This window comes from Chelonoidis abingdonii, chromosome 6 (assembly GCF_003597395.2).
Source record: "Chelonoidis abingdonii isolate Lonesome George chromosome 6, CheloAbing_2.0, whole genome shotgun sequence".
Taxonomy (NCBI): Eukaryota; Metazoa; Chordata; order Testudines; family Testudinidae; genus Chelonoidis; species Chelonoidis abingdonii.
This window is the reverse complement of record NC_133774.1, coordinates 73,233,097-73,252,049: the sequence shown is the minus strand read 5'-3', so window position 1 is coordinate 73,252,049 and position 18,953 is coordinate 73,233,097. Positions and strand designations below refer to the sequence as shown.

Genomic DNA, 18,953 nt, shown 5'->3' with positions numbered 1-18,953 from the left:
CTTATCGTCAGATTGTCCTGGTTCCTCAACATCTGGCGCAGACCTTGTTAATCCAGGGGATGTCCGAGCCGGCATGACCCTCCTAGTTCGTGTCTCTCTCATATTTGAGGTAGGCAGGTGAAGTGTTAGGGGGTCTTTTGCCCAAGGACCCCTACTGGAAAGTTGGGTACCAACCGGGATTTGAACCCCTGTCTCCCGTATCAAAGGGCAGCGCTCTTAACCACTACGCTATCCAGTCTACTGCGTATATATATATATATGCAGTAGAATCATCCTGTAGCTAATTCTAGGAGCTCGTAGAGAGGATAGTGGATCTTAAATTATGGCAGATCTCCCAGCTTTGTGGCTCCTTTTACTAAGCTTTCTTGCTCCAGTCTTGTGAGCTAGTGGCATATTGAAACTTAAAAGAGCCCTGTGCTTATCATTACCCTTCGGACAGGCAAGAGCAGAGCTGGTTGGAAGAATAAAAGGGTATTGTGTGTGGCTTCTGTAGACCTGAGTCACATGCTTGTGCCTAGGTAATCAAATTTAAAAGAAACCACGGCTTCTGAACTAAGAGATCCTAAGTGATCCTCTGACACTAATTCTTTTACAGGAAGAATTCTGCTTTTGTTGGGTCCCTGATTGAAAAAAAGTGAGGGGACTATTCTGAGCCATTTCAGTTGTTATAGTAAAATATGTTGGCCTTGCCTACTCTGTTGGATTGATGGGGTGCTTTACCAATAAATGCACTTGTTTCTGTTGAATGGGAGAATTCAATACCTACTAAATTAGATCAATATAAAAATTTATGAACAATGCAGGCCTTGTCAGAGAACTCTCTTAGTTGTGCTCATGTAATTCTCCCTGGGAGTTACAGCCTCAGGGCTCAAATCAGTATTTAGTGCTCACTAAAAGATTCATGATGTCTGATTATACAGACTTAATTGTCATAAACTGCTGGGTCTTTAATATGTTTTCTAATTTTGTGTCATTAAAATGCGGCCCACCTTGAGCTTTAAGTGTCTGATTTCAGTCTGTGTCAGTAACGCTGCCTTGTCTGTCATTGTTCACCAAGGAGAAGCAGTATATCCCACTTGACTGCCTCCATTCTCTTCCCTCTGCCTCCCCAGTTTTCATATCCTGTAACTACTATGTACCACAAAATTACAACTAAACTTCCTTTGCAAATAAATTGTTTTTAATTTATTGACAATCGGCTTCTCTTAAAGGGACTCTGTAAAAATTAAAATAACGTATCTTCTTATCACTAATAACTTGGTTTAGTTAAACTGAAAATTCTAAAAATTAAATGTTCTTTTCACCATTTATCTTTTTGTTCATTTTAGCTTATCACTCAGCTGCTTGTTATTAATTTGAATTACAGTAGCTTCTAGAGACCCCAACTCTGCCAGGTGCTATACAAGCAAAGCATGAAGGACAGTCTCTTCCCAAAAGATATGGTTGCCAGGTGTCTGGTTTTCGACCAGAACACCTGGTCTAAAGGGACCCTGGCAGCTCCAATGAGCAGTGCTGACAGGGCTATTAAAAGTCCGGTCGGCAGTACACCTGGACTAAGGAATGCTCCCTACCTGCCCTGGCTCCGCGCAGCTCCTGGAAGCAGCTGGCATGTCCCTGCAACCCCTAGGCACAGGGGTGATCAGGGAAGCTCCACGCACTGCCCCCACCCCGAGCGCCAGCTCTGCAGCTCCCATAGGCCAGGAACCACAGCCAATGGGAGCTGTGGGGGCGTTGCCTCTGGGTGCAGGCAGCATGCACCATGCAGAGCTGCCTGGTTGCCTCTCCGCCTAGAAGCCGGACATGGCTGCCACTTCCAAGAGCCGCGCAGAGCCAGGGCAGGTAGGGAGTCTGCCTTAGCCCTGCTGTTCTGCCAACCGGGAGCCACCTGAGGTAAACGCCACCCAGCCAGAGCACAACCCCCCTGCCTCAGATCGGAACCCCCTCCTGTATCCACACCCCGTCCCGTACCCCTATCCCAGCCCTGAGTCCCTTCCAGCACCCCAAATCCCTCATCCCCAGTCCTACCTCAGAACCCGCACCCCTTCCCACACCCCAGCCCCCTGCTCCTGCACTCTAAACCCCTTGGCCCCAGCCTGGAGCCCCCTCCTGCACCCCAAACCCCGCATCTCCAGCCTCACTCCGGAGCCTTCACCCTCTCCTGTACCCCAACTCCCTACCCCAGCCCTGAGCCCTCTCCCAGACCCCAAATGCCTCGTTCCCAGCCCCACCCCAGAGCCCACACCTCCAGCTGGAGCCTGCACCCTCTCCCACACCCATAAAATTCAGTCAGAGTAAGTTTAGTCTGTGATTGACTAAATGCCTAAAATGTTAAATGTTTTGTTTATATGATGTCTTTCCTCTGTCCATAGAGTACTTGAGCATTTGGGAACTCCCCTTGCTGACTGTCGCTTTTTTCCTAACCAGAATTTTAATACGTCAGTTGTGGCTTAGACCCTTATACATCTTGTGTTTGCAAAACTGCCAATAAGCTGGGAGATGAGACCCTAATTTTTGATGGGAGCAAAATAGAGGTTAGCAGGTTTTTTTGTCAAAACCATGAGTGTTTCAGCTTCCTCTTTCCACATCTCTTGCTTCCAGTACAGCAGTTTTTTTAAGATGTAAATCAGTTGTTGAGATCAAGAGGAAAGTTGATTCCTGCCATAGACTATGACAGATACAGAGGGTCCTCAGGTTACTCAAGACCCAACTTATGCAAATTCACGCTTACGGAAAAAGTTCCATAAGCCAGAAATAGGATTTTTGAGTTGCGGAAATTGTTGTGCAATTTATGGGTACGTTTCCGACTTACGCAGAATTTGAGTTACGCAAGGCTTTCCAGAACTGAATGATTGCATAAGTCAGGGGCTTCCGTAGAAGCTGCTTGTTTTCAGTGACCATGCTTACAAATTAGTTGGGAAATTATAAATTGTTAGGTCAATACCGGTATAGTACAGTAACAGGAAACAATGTGAGGTAAATGCAGACTCAGATTATGAGTATGTATGTAAGCCCTAGTAGCTCTTTAACCTTGTGCTAGTCTTGTTTGGCTGGATAATGTCACATTGTCTGGCATGGCACTTGAGTATTTTGAGATTTTTCCTTCCTTTTTGTATAACATTGGCTTTATACTATATTGAGTAGAAATAAAGCTACATTTTATAAGGAAATGGGATTTCTTTGGTTAAAGAAAGTCCAAAATCTAAGTTTTATAAATATAATAATAAACATAATGTTTTACAAAATAATATATAAGAAGCATAAGGTTTTACAAAACCTACTATTAATAGAAATGTTTTTACAATGATCATAAAATTGCAGCATCATAATAAAGAAAAATGGACTAAGAAATAAACATGAAACTATTTTTATTGTCCACAATGAATTACATGAAAAAATAAATAAATAAATGGTGAAATATGTAATATGCTTTCAGTGTTGATACTCTTAGGTGACGTTAACACAGGTAAGAGAGGCTGGGGAGTTTAAATGTGATTTTTAAATGAACAGTGTTCTTTTATACTGCTGCTCAGCATGTGAGCATTGTTGGCTTGTTATTTAATTAGGACCACAGCTGGTAGTCATTGAAGAATAATGTAGAAAGGGGAGAGGTGTTTGCTTGACTGTGTGATGCTGGTTTTATACAACTTAGAGAATTATAGCTATTATTGACCTGTGAAGAGAAGGCAGTGTTTTGGAGGAGAGTGTGTGTTAAATAGTTCTGTGAAACAGATGCACTTTATTGTACTCTATAGCAGAGCTGGTCAAAAAACTGAAAAGACTTTTTTTTTTCAAAAAACAAACAAACAAGCACCACTTTTTTGTGAAGTATGTGTGGTGTTAATTTATGTATTATTTGAGAGCTAATTATAAGAGCCAGTAACCTAATGTTAAGGAGAACAAAGATAAGAAATTTATGACCATTGCTAATAGCAAGAATGTCTAGTGTGCATAATGTAGAAAATATAACCTAATGCTTGAAAAATCAACTTTCCTATGTCCCACTGGGAAGTAAGAAGCTTTCCATGGTGCATGAAGGGGCACAATTTCTACAGCATAATTAGGCTTTCGTGTGTGTGTGTGTGTGAATATATACACACATACATTATTAAGGTTGCAAAATATTGGGATTCCCTCTGAGACTTTTTCCACTTGTCTTATCCAGAACATCTTGCCCAGTTCTGGGAGAATACTTTATCCCAGTGATCCCCAGCGTGGTGCCTGTGGTCGCCTTGGCGCCTGCCGGGGCATCTGTGTGTGCTCACGTACTGGCCAGCGGATGAGCATCCGCCGAAATGCCGCCGACAAGCAGCGTCATCCAGAGGTGTTGCCACTGAAATCAGCAGCATTTCGGTGGCGACGCCTCTGGATGACACTGTTTCTCAGTGGCATTTCGGCAGATGCTTGTCCGCCAGCCACGGTCCACGGTGGCTCATCATCTGGTGCCCACCAGACAAAAAAAGTTGGGAACCACTGCTTTATCCAGTTCTCTGAAATCCAGGAAATCAGTTCAACTGGACTCTTTACTGAGTTTTCTTTATTGGCATACAATCAAACTACACTTGAGTTGATCAGGCTCAAGTGTAGGGGGTGGGTTCAGAGTACACATCCAACGTACGTAATCATGAGTCAGCTTATATATACACTTATACTTAATACTATTGGTTAACGACTTTTATGGTAGGTCTACTAATTTTTTTAACCAATCCCTGTACAGATCACAAACTGTTCATAAGCTGCAAAGTGTCCTAGTAAACAAAACTGCAGTTGCAAGCTTAACACACGTTATTCTTACTATTTCTTTATCGGCTAATGACATGTTATTTACAAGTCCACTTGTGAATTTATGCCTTGTCCATTGTTAACCTCTGTTTCCTTACTGCTGTTTTCTTTCATTTTTCATGCAAGGCCTACACAAAGTCAAACATTCAAAGTTAGGAAATGGCAGAATTTAGGTTGTCTGTGCAACCTTATTTTAACCCTGTAGCGCATATGCATTATGTGCATTGCTTAATTACATGATCACATGCCAAAGTAACTGATAGCAATAGTAGGTTGTCATCCTCTATGAGGACCAGCATTAGAGGGTGATGGGATACTCTGCCAGTGGATACCACAGATATTTTCTCACAGCAGAGGAATGGTAAGACTAAGGCCAGGTCTACACTGCGACTTTAAATCGGTTTAATGGCCGATATACCGATTTAACGCTGTATCCGTTCACACGACGTCGTCATTAATATCGAGTTAAACGGCTCCTTAAATCGATTTCGGAACTCCTCCCAAACGAGAGGAGTAGCGCTAAATTCGATAGTGATAACTCGGATTAGGGTTCATGTGGACGGAAATCGACGTTATTGGCCTCCGGGCGGCATCCCAGAGTGCAGCACTGACCGCTCTGGACAGCAATCTGAACTCGGATGCAGCGGGCAGGTAAACAGGAAAAGCCCCGCGAACTTTTGAATTACATTTCCTGCTTGTCCAGCGTGGAGCTCTGATCAGCATAGCTGGCGATGCAGTCTCAAATCCAAAAAGAGCTCCAGCATGGACCGTACGGGAGATACTAGGTCTGATCGCTGTATGGGGAGACAAATCTGTTGTATCCAGCTCCGTTACAGAACACGAAATGCCAAAGCGTTTGAATAAAAAACTGCAGGATACACAGCGCTGCGTGACAAGCGTAACGGGAAGCCAGAGACTCAAATGGACGCTCATGAAGGGAGGGAGGGGGTACTGAGGACTCCAGCTATCCCACAGTCCACAGCAGTCTCTGAAAATTATTTGCATTCTTGGCTGAGCTCCCAATGTCTGTAGGTTCAAACACAGTGTCTGGCGTGGTTCAGGGAACAGCTCCTCAGTTTATTTCCCCCCACCACCACGTGAAAAAAAAAAGGGAAAGATTGCTGTGCTATGGCGTTTGCTCAATGCACTCCGCGAAAAAGGCGCCAAAGGGTTGTCTGCTGCCTTCACAAAGGGAGGGGTGAGGCTGTACCCAGCACCACCCGGGGCAGTGTTTTCTGCCCCATCAGGCACTGTGCTCTCAACACGGAAGTGGGAACTATGGGATAGCTGAGGAACAGCTACCCACAGTGCACCGCTCCTGAAATCGATGGTAGCTTTGGACCATGGACGCAAACAATCGATTTCGGGATCCCACTGTGGACGCGCTAAACCGATTTTATTAGATCTGTTTTGTAATATCGGTTTAAGCTAATTCGAAATAATCGTGCAGTGTAGACGTACCCTAAGGAATCTTAGATTCTGTTCTAGGCTCTGTAACAGAATGTACTCTAGTTGACACAGACTCTTCTTCCCCACAAGCATGACTCCTTTCTGCCCCATCCCCTTTCAGTTGTCCAAGTCTTGTCTCTTCCCCACCACTGGTTCCTTGTCCCAGTCCCATTCTTCTCACCTCACTAGGCTCAGTGTACCTCAGGCTTCCGATCCCAGTTCTAATCTCCGTGTCCATCAATTCCTTGTCTCACTTCTCCAGACTTCGTCGTCTTGTCCAACCTTTTCCAGTCCCACCCCACCCCCCAGCTACTTGCCACCAGTCTCATTGCCCAGCCAGTCCCATTCTGCCCCCCCCTCGCCTCCCCCGCCCACACACAGACCTGCAGCTCCTCCACAGATCTGTCTCACTGGCATAAATATGTGAGTAAAGATATATTTTCAGTTTTATTTTTTTTGAAGTAAAAATTGATGTTCATTCCTCTTAGATTGCCCATTTTGTCCCAATTTTCCTGGCCGATCATAAATTTGCATATACCATCAGCTAAGTATGGGATATGGCTTGTGTTCCATCTCTCATCTCGCTGTTGGTTCAGTTTCTATTGTTCTTTCCCATTCTGGATGGCTTTCTCCATTCTTTGGTTTAGTTAGTAGCATGTTCTCTGATATCTGGGTGTACTGCATTTTAATTTCCAATATTTTTAATTGAGGAATTACATATTCACACAAAGGGGGGGAATACAAAGAGCCCTTAACACTAATACACAGCAGTCATACCGTGAAGATTGAAAAGCATCTAAAGAGATTTGGAATTCACATTTTGAAATTGTAAAATATCTCTGGGACCCACCAGACTGTATGGACTGTAAGGACAGGATTTTGCCTTTAGTATGATTGCTTAACCCAGATAAATTATCTAGGAAAGAAATGCAGATCTGGTCCTTCCATTACAACTTCAGTATATCTTTGTTGTTTACACTCACTAGCATGAGACCCTGGAAAAAATTGTCTCAACCAACTGCAAAATGGTAACTCTGTATGTAGAATTTGTATTAGTCTCAGAGTAACATTTTGAACCCTTGCATGCCATATTCCCATTGTTCTCTGTAGGAAGGTTACACAGGCTTTTATGTCTGAGAGCATTGAAATGATTAAAGGACACTGCACCTTCTTTTATAGCACAAGTCTCCGAACTAGTATTGGGATAGTATAAAAAAGCTAACGGACTCAGGCTTCCAACTAAATTAGACTACATTATTTTTACCCTTGTTATGTGTGTTCTCTCTCTTAATACAATATATGCTCCTCCTCAGGAGTGTTCCAGGAAAAGCATTCAGCTGCATGTGGATTATTTTATCTCATTTTGTGATTTAAAAGTTCTCAAGTGTGAAATTCACACTAGCTGCGAACACTGATGCCTCCTAGTAGTTTACAGTAGGGTACATTTGGTAGACAAGTTTAACCTGGATACATTTTGATTGTCTTACAGCTCCATTTAGCAGCCCTGGCATCACTAAAGGGAGATATAGTGGCGCTTAATAAACGTCTGCAGCAAACAGAAAGGGAGCGGGACCTGCTGGAAAAAAAATTGGCAAAGGCGCAGGTGAGTGATGGTTCAAGATCCTGGAAATGATCTGGATTGTTTTCTTCAAACAGAGGAAGAAAGATTAAAGATAACATACACTGTAACACTAACATCAATGGGGGAAAAGTTTTAAGAAAGCATAACAAATATTTTTGCCAAAGATGTTAAATTTTTATGTTTTGATGGTAAGTGTTTAAAAAAAGTCAAAAAATAATTTCATTAAATTGGTTTAGTTTAAAGCCAGAATAAACAACCAGTTGTAATAGGGAACATTTTAAAATATATTGTTTCAGGAAATATAAATTACTGAAAGGCCAAATTGGCTTAGATGATTGAATATAAAGTCTTTAATTTTTAGGTCAGATTCAAATCTAGTTCAGATTAGTAGTGCTCAGAAGTCATTGCTACTTGATAGCTGCACAGGGCTCTGTGAGAAATTATATGGTGATCTCAGTCCAGTTTCTAGTGGACAGGTGTCCATATAACTACAATCAACGTCACAACTGATGTTCAGTAGAGAAGCTAAGGACTGAATCAGGATGCCCTCTGACCCTTAGAAATGGTCCTTTCATGTCAGAATAAAACAGGTAGGAAGGCAGATGTGGAAAACTTGTACTGTTTTCTATATTGTAGTCTTCTTTAGACACAGAACCTTTCTTTTCAAATGTAGTCACTTTGGCACCTTTCACATGCCTTACATTTCTAAACTGATTCGAAATATAAAAATATGGTCATGTATTATAGAGTTTAAGGCCAGAAGGGACCATTAAATCATCTGACCAGATTGATACATCAGAAGTAATTTAAGTTTCAGCCACTTCCCCCCTATACTGAGTCTGTTTGGCTAAACCATATCTTCCAGAAAAGCATCCAGTCTTGATCCAAAGACATCAAGAGAATGAGAATGCACCACTTTCCTTAGTAATTTGTTGCAGTGGTCAGTGACCCTACTATTATAAATGTGTGCCAATTTCTAACTTAAATTTGTCTGACTTCAACTCAAAGCCATTGATACTTGTTATGCCTTTCTCTTCTAGAATTACACAGTATTTTCCCCCTGTGAAGGTACTAAACACTGCAATCAAGTCACTTCTCTATCTTCTTTTTGAAAAACTAAATTGGTTGAGCTCTTAAGTCTCTCACTGTAAAGCATTTTCTCCAGCCCTCAAATCACTTGTGTGGCTCTTTTCTGTACCTTCTCCAGTTTTTCAACATCCTTTTTAAAATATGGATACCAGAACTGCGCACAGTATTCTAATATATGTCTCACCCATGTCATAGACAGAGGTAAAATCACCTGCCTACTCCCCTGTTTATGTTTCCCAAGATTGCATTAGCCTTTTTTTGCCACAGCATCGCATTGGGAGTTCATATTGAGTTGTTAGTCTACTATACCCTGTGACAGACCCAGGCCAGTGGGGTGCCGGAGTCTGGTAGAGGGCAAATATACTGGTCACTGGATGAGTAGTTTTCTGTTCCCTGAGTGACCAGAGCAGGGGCTGCACTGGAGTAATCAGGAACCTGCTAGAACCAATTAAGGCAGGACAGGCTGATTAGAACCACCATGCAAGCCAATCAAGGCAGGCTAATCAGGGCACTGCATTCGAAAAGGAGCTCACTCCAGTCAGGTGAGGAGGAGCCATGAGGAGAGGGAAGTGCTTGTTGAGAGCTGTGACAAGAGGCTCAAGGAGCTGAGAGTGAGAGGGGTGTGTGCTGGAGACTAAGAGTACAAGCGTTATCCAGAGACCGGAGGAAGTCCTGTGGTGAGGATAAAGAGGTGTTTGGAGGAGGCCATGGGGAAGAGCCCAGGGAGTTGTAGCTGTCATGCAACTGTTACAGGTAGGCACTATAGACAGCTGCAATCCACAGAGCCCTGGGCTGGAACCCGGAGTTAGACTGGCGGGCCCGGAGTTCCCCCAACCTCCCAACTCCTGATCAGACACAGGAGGAGTTGACCCAGACTGTGGGGAAGATCACTGAGGTGAGAAAATCTGCCAATAAGTGCAGGACCCACCAAGGTAGAGGAGGAACTTTGTCACAACCCCTAAATCCATTTCAGAGTCATTGCTTTACAAGATGCAGTCACCTATTCTGTAGATATGGCATACATTCCTTGTTCTTAGGTATGTGACTTTACATGTGGCTGTATTAAAATACATTGTGTTTGAACGGATCCTGCTTACCAAATGATCCAGATTGCTCTGAATGACTGCCTGTTGTCCTCATTGTTTATCAGTCTGCCTATCTTTGCGTCATCCACTAATCCTTCAAAAACATTTGCTTATTTTTTTTAAATGTTTACGATGACAACTCTGGACATTCTTGTTATCCAGATAAATGTTTACATCTTTTTTTTTTAATCCTGCTAAGCTCTGGAACTCAATGGTATTTTGTGGTTATGAGTTCTGCAAGCTAATTGTGTGTTTTGTGTTTCTAAAGCTCCTTTGCTCCTAGAAAAAGTAAGATTGAGGTCACGAATTAACTGCACAACATGAGACAATTCTGGGTGAGACTAATTTCCATGGCCCTTTTACTCAGTAAAACACTAGCAGGCAATTTATTGCCCTTCTTGCTCAGATGATAAGCTCCAGGATGAGGTACTACTGACAGATAGTACTAAGTCACATGCTTTTCTCCACAAAAGCTGTCCCAGAACTATTCCAGCAAATGTGCAGTGTTCTTTGAGCAGCGCTGGAAGCAGGACAGTTCCTCACACACACATGCTAATCAGAGGTCTGACACTGACTTACAAGTGTCAAGAGCACTCCATAGGTCTTCTTTAGGAAAGAAAACTTTGAATGGGTCAGCAGTACAATGTGGCATCTATACCCTCCCTGTAGTCTTCAAGAAATCACATTGAATCTGCATGGTTGCACAAGCTGAAGAAGGTGATAGCTGAGTGACTTCACAGCTCATCTCCTTACCTTGGTTCATACTGTCAGACATTGGGGCCAGCGTGGTACGGTACATGTTGTGTATGTTGGCACTTTTGTTCCAGTCCCGTTTTCCTCTCTGAACAAATTTTACCACAGTTCTTGAAAGTATTGAGAACACGGACAGGAGGATGATAGTGGTGTATGAAAATTTTGGTCACAATAGCATGTACATGCACATCATCTTCTGAAAACACTGCATGTGCAGAATTCTTCTTGTCCAGAGTGTTCTACATTATACAGAGTTGTCTTGACACAGAACATATCTGTTTACTTATATTTTGACTTTACTTCAGTTATGCAAAGCTGGAAAGGGGTGGCCATCAGAAACAGATTGGAAAGACAGAGAGCTCAGCTCCCTAGCATATTTGTCAGCTATATTAGTGGCTATAATGCCACTAATGTTTGTTTGCTCTTTCTCTCTCCAGTTTTTCCTCCACTTGTTACAGTATTTATTTTGTTTTTTTACTCTGGCACTGTAAGTCATTATACTCTAAAATACCTGAGAGTTTGGGACCTGGCTATATTCTCTCTATCTGCGTGCTAATGCTGCTTCCACCAATACTAGTTTGAATTACTTTCTCATTACCATTTTATCTGACTGTCTGTGTACAGTAGATCCTTAAATGGAGGCATACATAAATTCTCATCTCCTGTGGTTTTTTAAAAAGTATTATTTACATAATCAAGTGGTGATCCACAGAAAGACTAGAGGATACACTTGCTAGCAGCTGCTGCATATTCCTTTTTCACCATCAGTGATTTGATTTCTTGTGTATATTATTGCTGTGTATATAACGGTAGGAAATTGGGGCACCAGTGCTGGGCATGCCCACTGAAATCACCACACACTAGTACGGGACTCTGGAGTTCTGGTGGTTGCACACTGGTTAGAGCCAGTTGCCTAAACTGCACCTCCCTGTGTCTTAAATCTATGGATCCTACACTTTCTCACCACTCTGGGGTTAGCAAAAGTCCTTTGGTCAGTGTACAATGTATAGTTCTTCTCCAAGTCCTCCCACTCTAAAAACCAGGTCACCTTTGTGCCGTAGTGGAAACAACCGCAACTAGTGCCAGACATATTTTTATGCTTTGGTTTCAGGAGAGACCACAGGATCAGGCCTTTCACCCACTATATACTCCTGTTGGCATCTCCTCTGACATATCACTCTGAATAACTTCCTGCAAATCTGCAAACTGCTGGAATAACAAACTAAAATTAAAACCACTCTCCTCCCATATCTATAAAATGACTTCCTGTCTCCCTCAAGTGCAACCCACTATGTGTCATTAAAAGATGTATGACGGTCCACTTCTGGTTTTGATATAAACCAAACTATAATCCATAGGCAGTGTATGGAACTTAAGTAAAACACAGTATGAGAAGATAGTTGTCTCATTGGGATTCAAATTAATTTGAAACTTTAAGCAAAGGTAAAAGGGGATAAAAAGCCACACAGGTCAGAACTGAAGAAGAAGTTTGTTGGGACCAGTGTAAACAGGAACAGCCAATATTCATGAAGCTCTACTTTCATTTTAACTGCTGGATCAAGCAAAAACTGAAGGTGGGGGAACACAGTAAAATACAGACCATGTACAGTTGTTTTTTGTATAAATGTTTCTTTTTCCAAAGTTTGTTCAAGGTGATCCTCCTCCTGAGTAAGACTATTCAGGGAATACATTCCTAAAAGACTACATTCCCAAGGTGCATCATACTACTCAGAATTTGTCAATGTTGTTACTCTTTCTTTAAAACAAACAAACAAAAACAGTGGACTTAATGCTAAAATGACCTTGGAAATGAGAGATTTTGTAATTAAGAATTTTATCCTAAATTAGTTACTGCTGCTTCCTTTTCCATTCCTTTTGGAATACTACAGCAGTATATCTGTTCTACGTACAAAAATTACACTTTTCCATCAGGACTACAGTGTTCATTTCTGTGATCCGCTGTGATGCAGAGTGGAAAACTGAAGGACTGAACTAGACAAGAGGCAATTCCAAAAGCCATACTGTATGTTCTGATTAGAAGATTCAACTTTGCCATTCCTTTTGTGCTCTTCTGGTTTGCTGGATGACATGAAATCAAGATCAGTAGTTGAGCTAAACAAATAATTAGAAATAGTACTTAGAGTTTAAATGGATAGCAAGTAGATGTGGTTTACCTGTACTCTCATTCAGTCTCAAACACTACACAGACTCAACCCCCAAACAATGAATTCTTTTCCATGTGAGGTGTTAGGATGGGACTCAGGCCACCAGAAAGTTGCTTATATATAAAAGAGCCAAGAATTAACTGATGGCATCATAAAAGCTTCCACTTGTCATCAATTAAAATACAATATTGTTTAAGCAAAGGTTTTGTCTCCTAAGAACTTGTTAGACAAGTTTATTGTTGTAGCTGATTCAGGTGATGACTTGTACTCTTCCTGAAATATTGTGTTACTGGGATTACTTCCACCTCAGGCAGGTGCCTGAGGCTCTGGGGATTTTGTTACTTCAGCACGGAGATTAGGATTTGGTATTATCCTCTAGCTGAGTACGATAAGTATAATGCAAATGATGATACTGTTAGTGTTTCTTGTACTGCAGGTTGCTGCACATTGTAGGCACTTAAACCTACTTGTGCCAACATCTTGAGGTTGAAGTATTTTCTGTTATCTTCTCTCTCATTTCACAGTTTTTATTGGTCTGATGATTTTTCCCAGCACCTCCCTTTCATCCAGAAGATCAGACTTTAAAGTGCCAATGGTGTTCCCAAGTATGATAAGTTGGTTCTGTAATGAAGTAACCTCTGCAGCCTGTCCCAGAAACCCTGGGTCACTTAAGCTGAAAACTTTACTGGAAACATTTTTTTTTCTTCCTGGCAACTGCTCTTGATGTGCACCCTCCTCCAGAAATCCATGGCTTGTTCTTGTGTCTTCCTCCTCTGCTAAGTGGTACCTGTAATCATTGCAGTGAGAAACTTAGATATGAGACCAAAACGAGGCTCAAGAGAAAGAGAGGATCTGAGGCATTTATCTCGTAACTGGAAATAATTGACGTGAGAATAGATTAAAAGGACTAAATATGTACCTCTTGGATAAGAAACAACTATGGGGTGCATGAGATAAATCTGATATTTGAGGAATATGAAAAACAAGGAGAGAGGAATTTAACATAATGAAATAGGGTATAAATAATAATATGGTGTAATTAATGAAGAGAAATTTTAGATTGAAATTTGGGGGATGGGAAATGTATCAAAAAGTAGTAGTGGCATGTTTAAACCTAGGGACAAAAATTGGCCAATAGAGGTACAGTCCTATGTTGACAGATGGTCTGCTCTAGATGGTTCTTTCTATTGCTGGATTCTCCATTGCATAATAGGTTGTATTGTCTCCTTTCGCATACTTTTACCCTTCTCAGATGGGAATCACTATTGCCTGACAGAGCTCACCAGCAGGAACACCACATAATCATCCTCCAGGTTGTACAAGGTTTCCTTCAGATCAATCACACTAAAACCAGCTCATAATGCCTCCCAAGGCAAAGCATGGTGGGTCCCCACCTTCTGTCCTGCCTTTTTCCCTGTTTTCTATTGCCCCAGGGAAGCAAAAGACCCTTTTAAACAAAAACTTAAAGCTGCTTCAGGGGCGTACACTTCCCCTGTTTCACATTGTTTCCTCTTTGTTACTCACCATATGTCTGTCACCAAGTAAAGATTATTGTGAATAATGGTGGCTGTGCAATGACTTGAGAGAGTGAGGGAGAGAAAGCAAGCCTGGTGCTATAGCTAAAGTCCATTAGCGAGAGTCAGTATATCTTCAGCCAAGATAAATAACACTCAGCTTTTCCGTGCCCAGCTTAGAGAGATGAAATCTGGTGTGGTAGGCTTTTTATTTATTGTCAGAAAATAATTGTTACACACTCCATCTGAAATATCCTTTCAGTTTTAAAAAAAAACACATTGAGCACATAACTCACTGGGCTGGAGAATACTGGGACAATGTTTTGAGTATCAAAGTGTGTCACATGAAATTTGGTTTAGAAATGTGCAGTAAGCCGCTTTTTCTTTCCATTTTCTCTGCACTTAATCTGTGTCTAGCATTTTTGTTAAACTGTTGTTTAACATTTTTATCTGATACTTCCGCCACCTGTATTTTTATACTCTGAAGGAAGGAGTAGTTATTTGATCAAGTAACAGGGTGTAGGGGAGGCGAGAGAACAGAGAAATAAAGCCTTTCATGATAGCATATGAGAAGTAAGAAGATATGGTGATGTCTGCATGTAATAACTATGTCAAGTAGCCAGTGTGTGGCCTTAAGGCTGAATGTGGCTCACTGAAATTCAAGAATGTGGCCCTCAGCTGCCCTCATCTTTAGTATGGAGATACATCCACAGGGACACTCTCTTCATCCAAGAGGAATTCCACTCTGCGAAAGTTGGAGCCTTATATCTAAGAACAAGATGAATGTCGTGGCATAATGGGACCTGTATTGTCAGCATCCTGTACTTCTTCATTAAAGATGAAGGCAGCTCCAGTTTATGCAAATTGTATGTGGCCGTCATACTTCTGGCAAGAAGCTAGTCTTCTTTTGAACAGAGAACACTGTAGAGAACAGTCCTGCACAGGGTGTAGACTAGATGGCTTCACCTATTTTCCAGCCATCATTTCTATTATTCTGTGATGATAAATTTGTATTTACATTTTAAAATAATTATTATATACTCAGCCCTTATTATATGTATATATCTTTGTTCTTCCCCTTTCTTTCCAAAAATAATACATAAAAACATAATGTATCCATAGTACAGATTATTACTATGGCCTGTCAATTAAATTCTAATATAGATTATCTTGTTAGAAGGTAGATATAGTGTGAAAGTCATTGCATATTTCACAGCAGTTAGAATGAAAAACAACACAACTACTCTGCACTGTGTGTGTACGTCTGGAATTTAAAAATATTGAAATGGATTTCTTAAAAAGTGGGTAAAAAATTTCTGTCAAGCTTAGCATTATGTTTCAGTTTGGAGGAAGTTTATTTTTATATAAGTGATGATCCCAAGTCATAAGTTATGAACCTAAGAAAATAGGGGGATATTATGAAAATATCGTCAGACCCTTAACTGTAGATAGGAATTTTGTATGTGTTGTGTATTGCATCACTTTACTGTATTTTAATTCCATATAGAGTGATATTCAAGCAAGTCACTTTCAGTAAAATTTAAATGCAGAGGTATTCATGCAGTAGTTACTTCTGATTTAGCATTTAGAATAGGTTTTATTAAAAAGTCATTGAATATATTCAGTTGATGTACCAATGCTTAGATCACCGTAAGTTTGAGATTTCATTTAATAGGAGCAGTCTCCATTGTGTGACTGCAGGAGAGGCAGGGGCCTGCCTGATTTCTACTTGGGGTCAGAAGCAGCTTAGAAGTCTTGCCCTCTCCAGTTTTCTACCAAACCTAATTAATGTATGCCATGGCTAGTGCTGTAATTGCAATGCATGTGGCTTCTGGCATCTGGAACCGTGACGAGACTGAATTGAAATGTTGTTGGAGGGAAAGTTAGTCAGGGTTGTGTGGAGCATACAGTAATACAGGCAATAAGTCTGTTGTTTCATCACTCAAGTGACAAGCTTTTTATTGTGTTGTAAATTATGCAAAGTACCTTCTTAGACAAAAAAAGAGAAAAGAAAATCCTAATGGGAAGGAAAAAGACTTACTAACAGATTTTCTAGGCTCTTTCTATTTTAAACATGTTTCCCACACTACATCCTTTCAACCAGAATGGTGGGGGAAAAGTGGGAGACACATTTTTGTTATCTTATGCCAAAGTCTCTTCTTGATCTATCATGAAACTCTTGGATGCACCTGAAATGTTTAGGAAGCCTAAGATGTATGTCTGAGTGTTACAATACACTGCGTGTGTCTAGAATTGGCACCTCTTGTAGCTCTGTCTGATGGAACAGATTTGACAGTCACAACTTCATGGCAGGGTATCTAGCACATCACCACAGAATGTCTTGTGGTTTAGGTTTTTGGGAGGATTTTTTTTGTGGGGGAGGCATACGGTTATTGCATTCTATCATAAAATCCAGTGCTATAACAGAACATCACAGTATGATGACACCATGCAGGCCCCCAATATAATATCTTCTTGTGGGATATGGGAAGGCATGACAACCCTGGGAAAAGCTCAGACAATCCTGCCTGGGTGACCCTCTTCACAAAGACTATAGATCCCAGCTTGTGATATTCTAGGCTAATCTGAGCAGTGGGTGACACTATATTCAAGATGAGGGCAGCTGCAATATGGTTTATTTTATTGAATTTAGATGAAATCCTTGGGCTCTTGGCATGCAGCTGTAAAGCCCTGGGTTGTACTAAATTAGAAGGCTTCGAAAGACTATTTTCCTCTCCTTATTGAAAAATGGTGTCAGGATTGGTGGGTAGAGGAGCCATTAATGCACATAAAACTTTGCCTTACATCTGATCTCAGTATGGTTAATCTTAAAACCCATTTCCTTCCTTTGTACTTCGGTTTTTCTGCTTTAGTGTGAACAGTCTCATCTAATGAGAGAGCATGAAGATGTACAGGAGCGAACAACACTACGCTATGAAGAACGAATCACAGAGCTTCACAGCATTATCGCTGAATTAAATAAGAAGATTGACCGACTACAAGGAACAACAATAAGGTATTGCAACTCTTATAGAAGTCTGGGCAAAATTCAGAAGTGGTATATATGGTGGTGTACAGTATACATTGGGTGTGAATTAATCAAAAAAGTGGTGTAGCTAGACTTGCTATGATTGAGGTTCAGTGAGTATGCAAAAGTAGTGTAACATGCACACTAGGAGGTTGGAAACTGGGCAATTGTAGCAGGAAAAGCAACTTATAGGAGGGTGTAAGGCAAAATAATCCACTCCCCATTCCAATTTTTATCTTTCTCCGTGCTATCCACAACACAACCAAGACTAAATTAAACCTATTATAGAGGTACAACTGAAACTGGCTTCAAGAGCTGTGCCTACTTTCACCCACAGTTCCCACAAAATACAAAATTGGTGCAAATCAAAGTAGTGTTGCATACTCACTGAATGTAAAAATTTGAGCACTCCTTTTTAAGACATTACTCAGTAAGTTCCAGCTATTTCTTCATGTAAGTTCTAGATTTCACCGAAGAGGAACATTCTTTTCATTCATCTGTCCATATAAGCTGCTTTTAGCTTACTGCGAGGCAAAGGCCTTTTGCCGTTACTTTGTGAAGGAGTTTGCTGAGACCTCACAATACTTTTCAGCTGTTAAGCTTATTGGAACATGAATGCCTCGATCCTTGGTCAGTTAGGGATTTTAAACCAAAACGCCCACTTTGAAAGTAAAGAGTTCACATCTCTATAGGTCAGGGGTAGGCAACCTATGGCACGCATGCCAAGGGCAGCAAGCGAGCTGATTTTCAGTGGCATGCATGCTGTCTGGGTCCTGGCCACAGGTCCGGGGGGTGGGGGAGGAGTCTCTGCTTTTTAATTTAATTTTAAATGAAGCTTCTTAAACATTTTAAAAACCTTATTTACTTTACATACAACAGTAGTTTAGTTGTATATTATAGACTTACAGAAAGAGACCTCCTTCGAGTGCTTGCTCATATCCATTCCAGTTAGGTGTGCGCGCGCCGCGTGCACGTTTGTCGGAAGATTTTTACCCTAGCAACACTCAGTGGGTCGGCAGGGCACCCCCTGGAGTGGCGCCGCTATGACGCCGGATATATACCCCTGCCGACCCAGGCGCCCTTCAGTTCCTTCTTACCTCCCGTGTCGGTCGTTGGAACAGTGGAGCGCAGCTTAGCTGACCTCCGCTTCCCTAGCTACTCGTAGTTCTTGTGTATATAGTTATAATCCTTTTTATATATATATGTATATAGTTATGTGTTTTTTCTTTGCTAGCATAGTTAGTTTATAATAGTTACCGGGGTTCGGGGAGTAGCCCCTTCCCCGCAACCGGTGCCGGAGCCCATCCCCGGCTCACCGGTTCTAAGACCGTCCTTGGCTGACCTCAGGCCGTTGCTGACAGGAGATCTGCACGACTCCTGTTTGCGGTGCCTCAGGGGATCGCATTTCACAGCTAAGTGCCCCATCTGCAAGGCGTTTAAGCCGAGAACAAAATGGAGCGGCACTTTCATTTCCCCTCCACCTTCTGCACCGAGCGCTGGCTACTCAGC

General features: G+C 41.6%; 1 protein-coding gene across 5 annotated transcripts in view; it reads left to right on the top strand.

The window, feature by feature from the left end:
• MCC (MCC regulator of Wnt signaling pathway) overlaps nucleotides 1-18,953 on the top strand; it is a 381,812-nt gene that overhangs the window by 257,836 nt on the left and 105,023 nt on the right. For all 5 annotated transcript variants that reach the window (XM_075067156.1, XM_075067155.1, XM_075067154.1 and 2 more), the window contains 2 exons: nucleotides 7,718-7,831; nucleotides 17,290-17,432. In XM_075067156.1, the coding sequence (XP_074923257.1) occupies nucleotides 7,718-7,831; nucleotides 17,290-17,432 (257 nt within the window). The remainder of the gene's footprint in view (nucleotides 1-7,717; nucleotides 7,832-17,289; nucleotides 17,433-18,953) is intronic.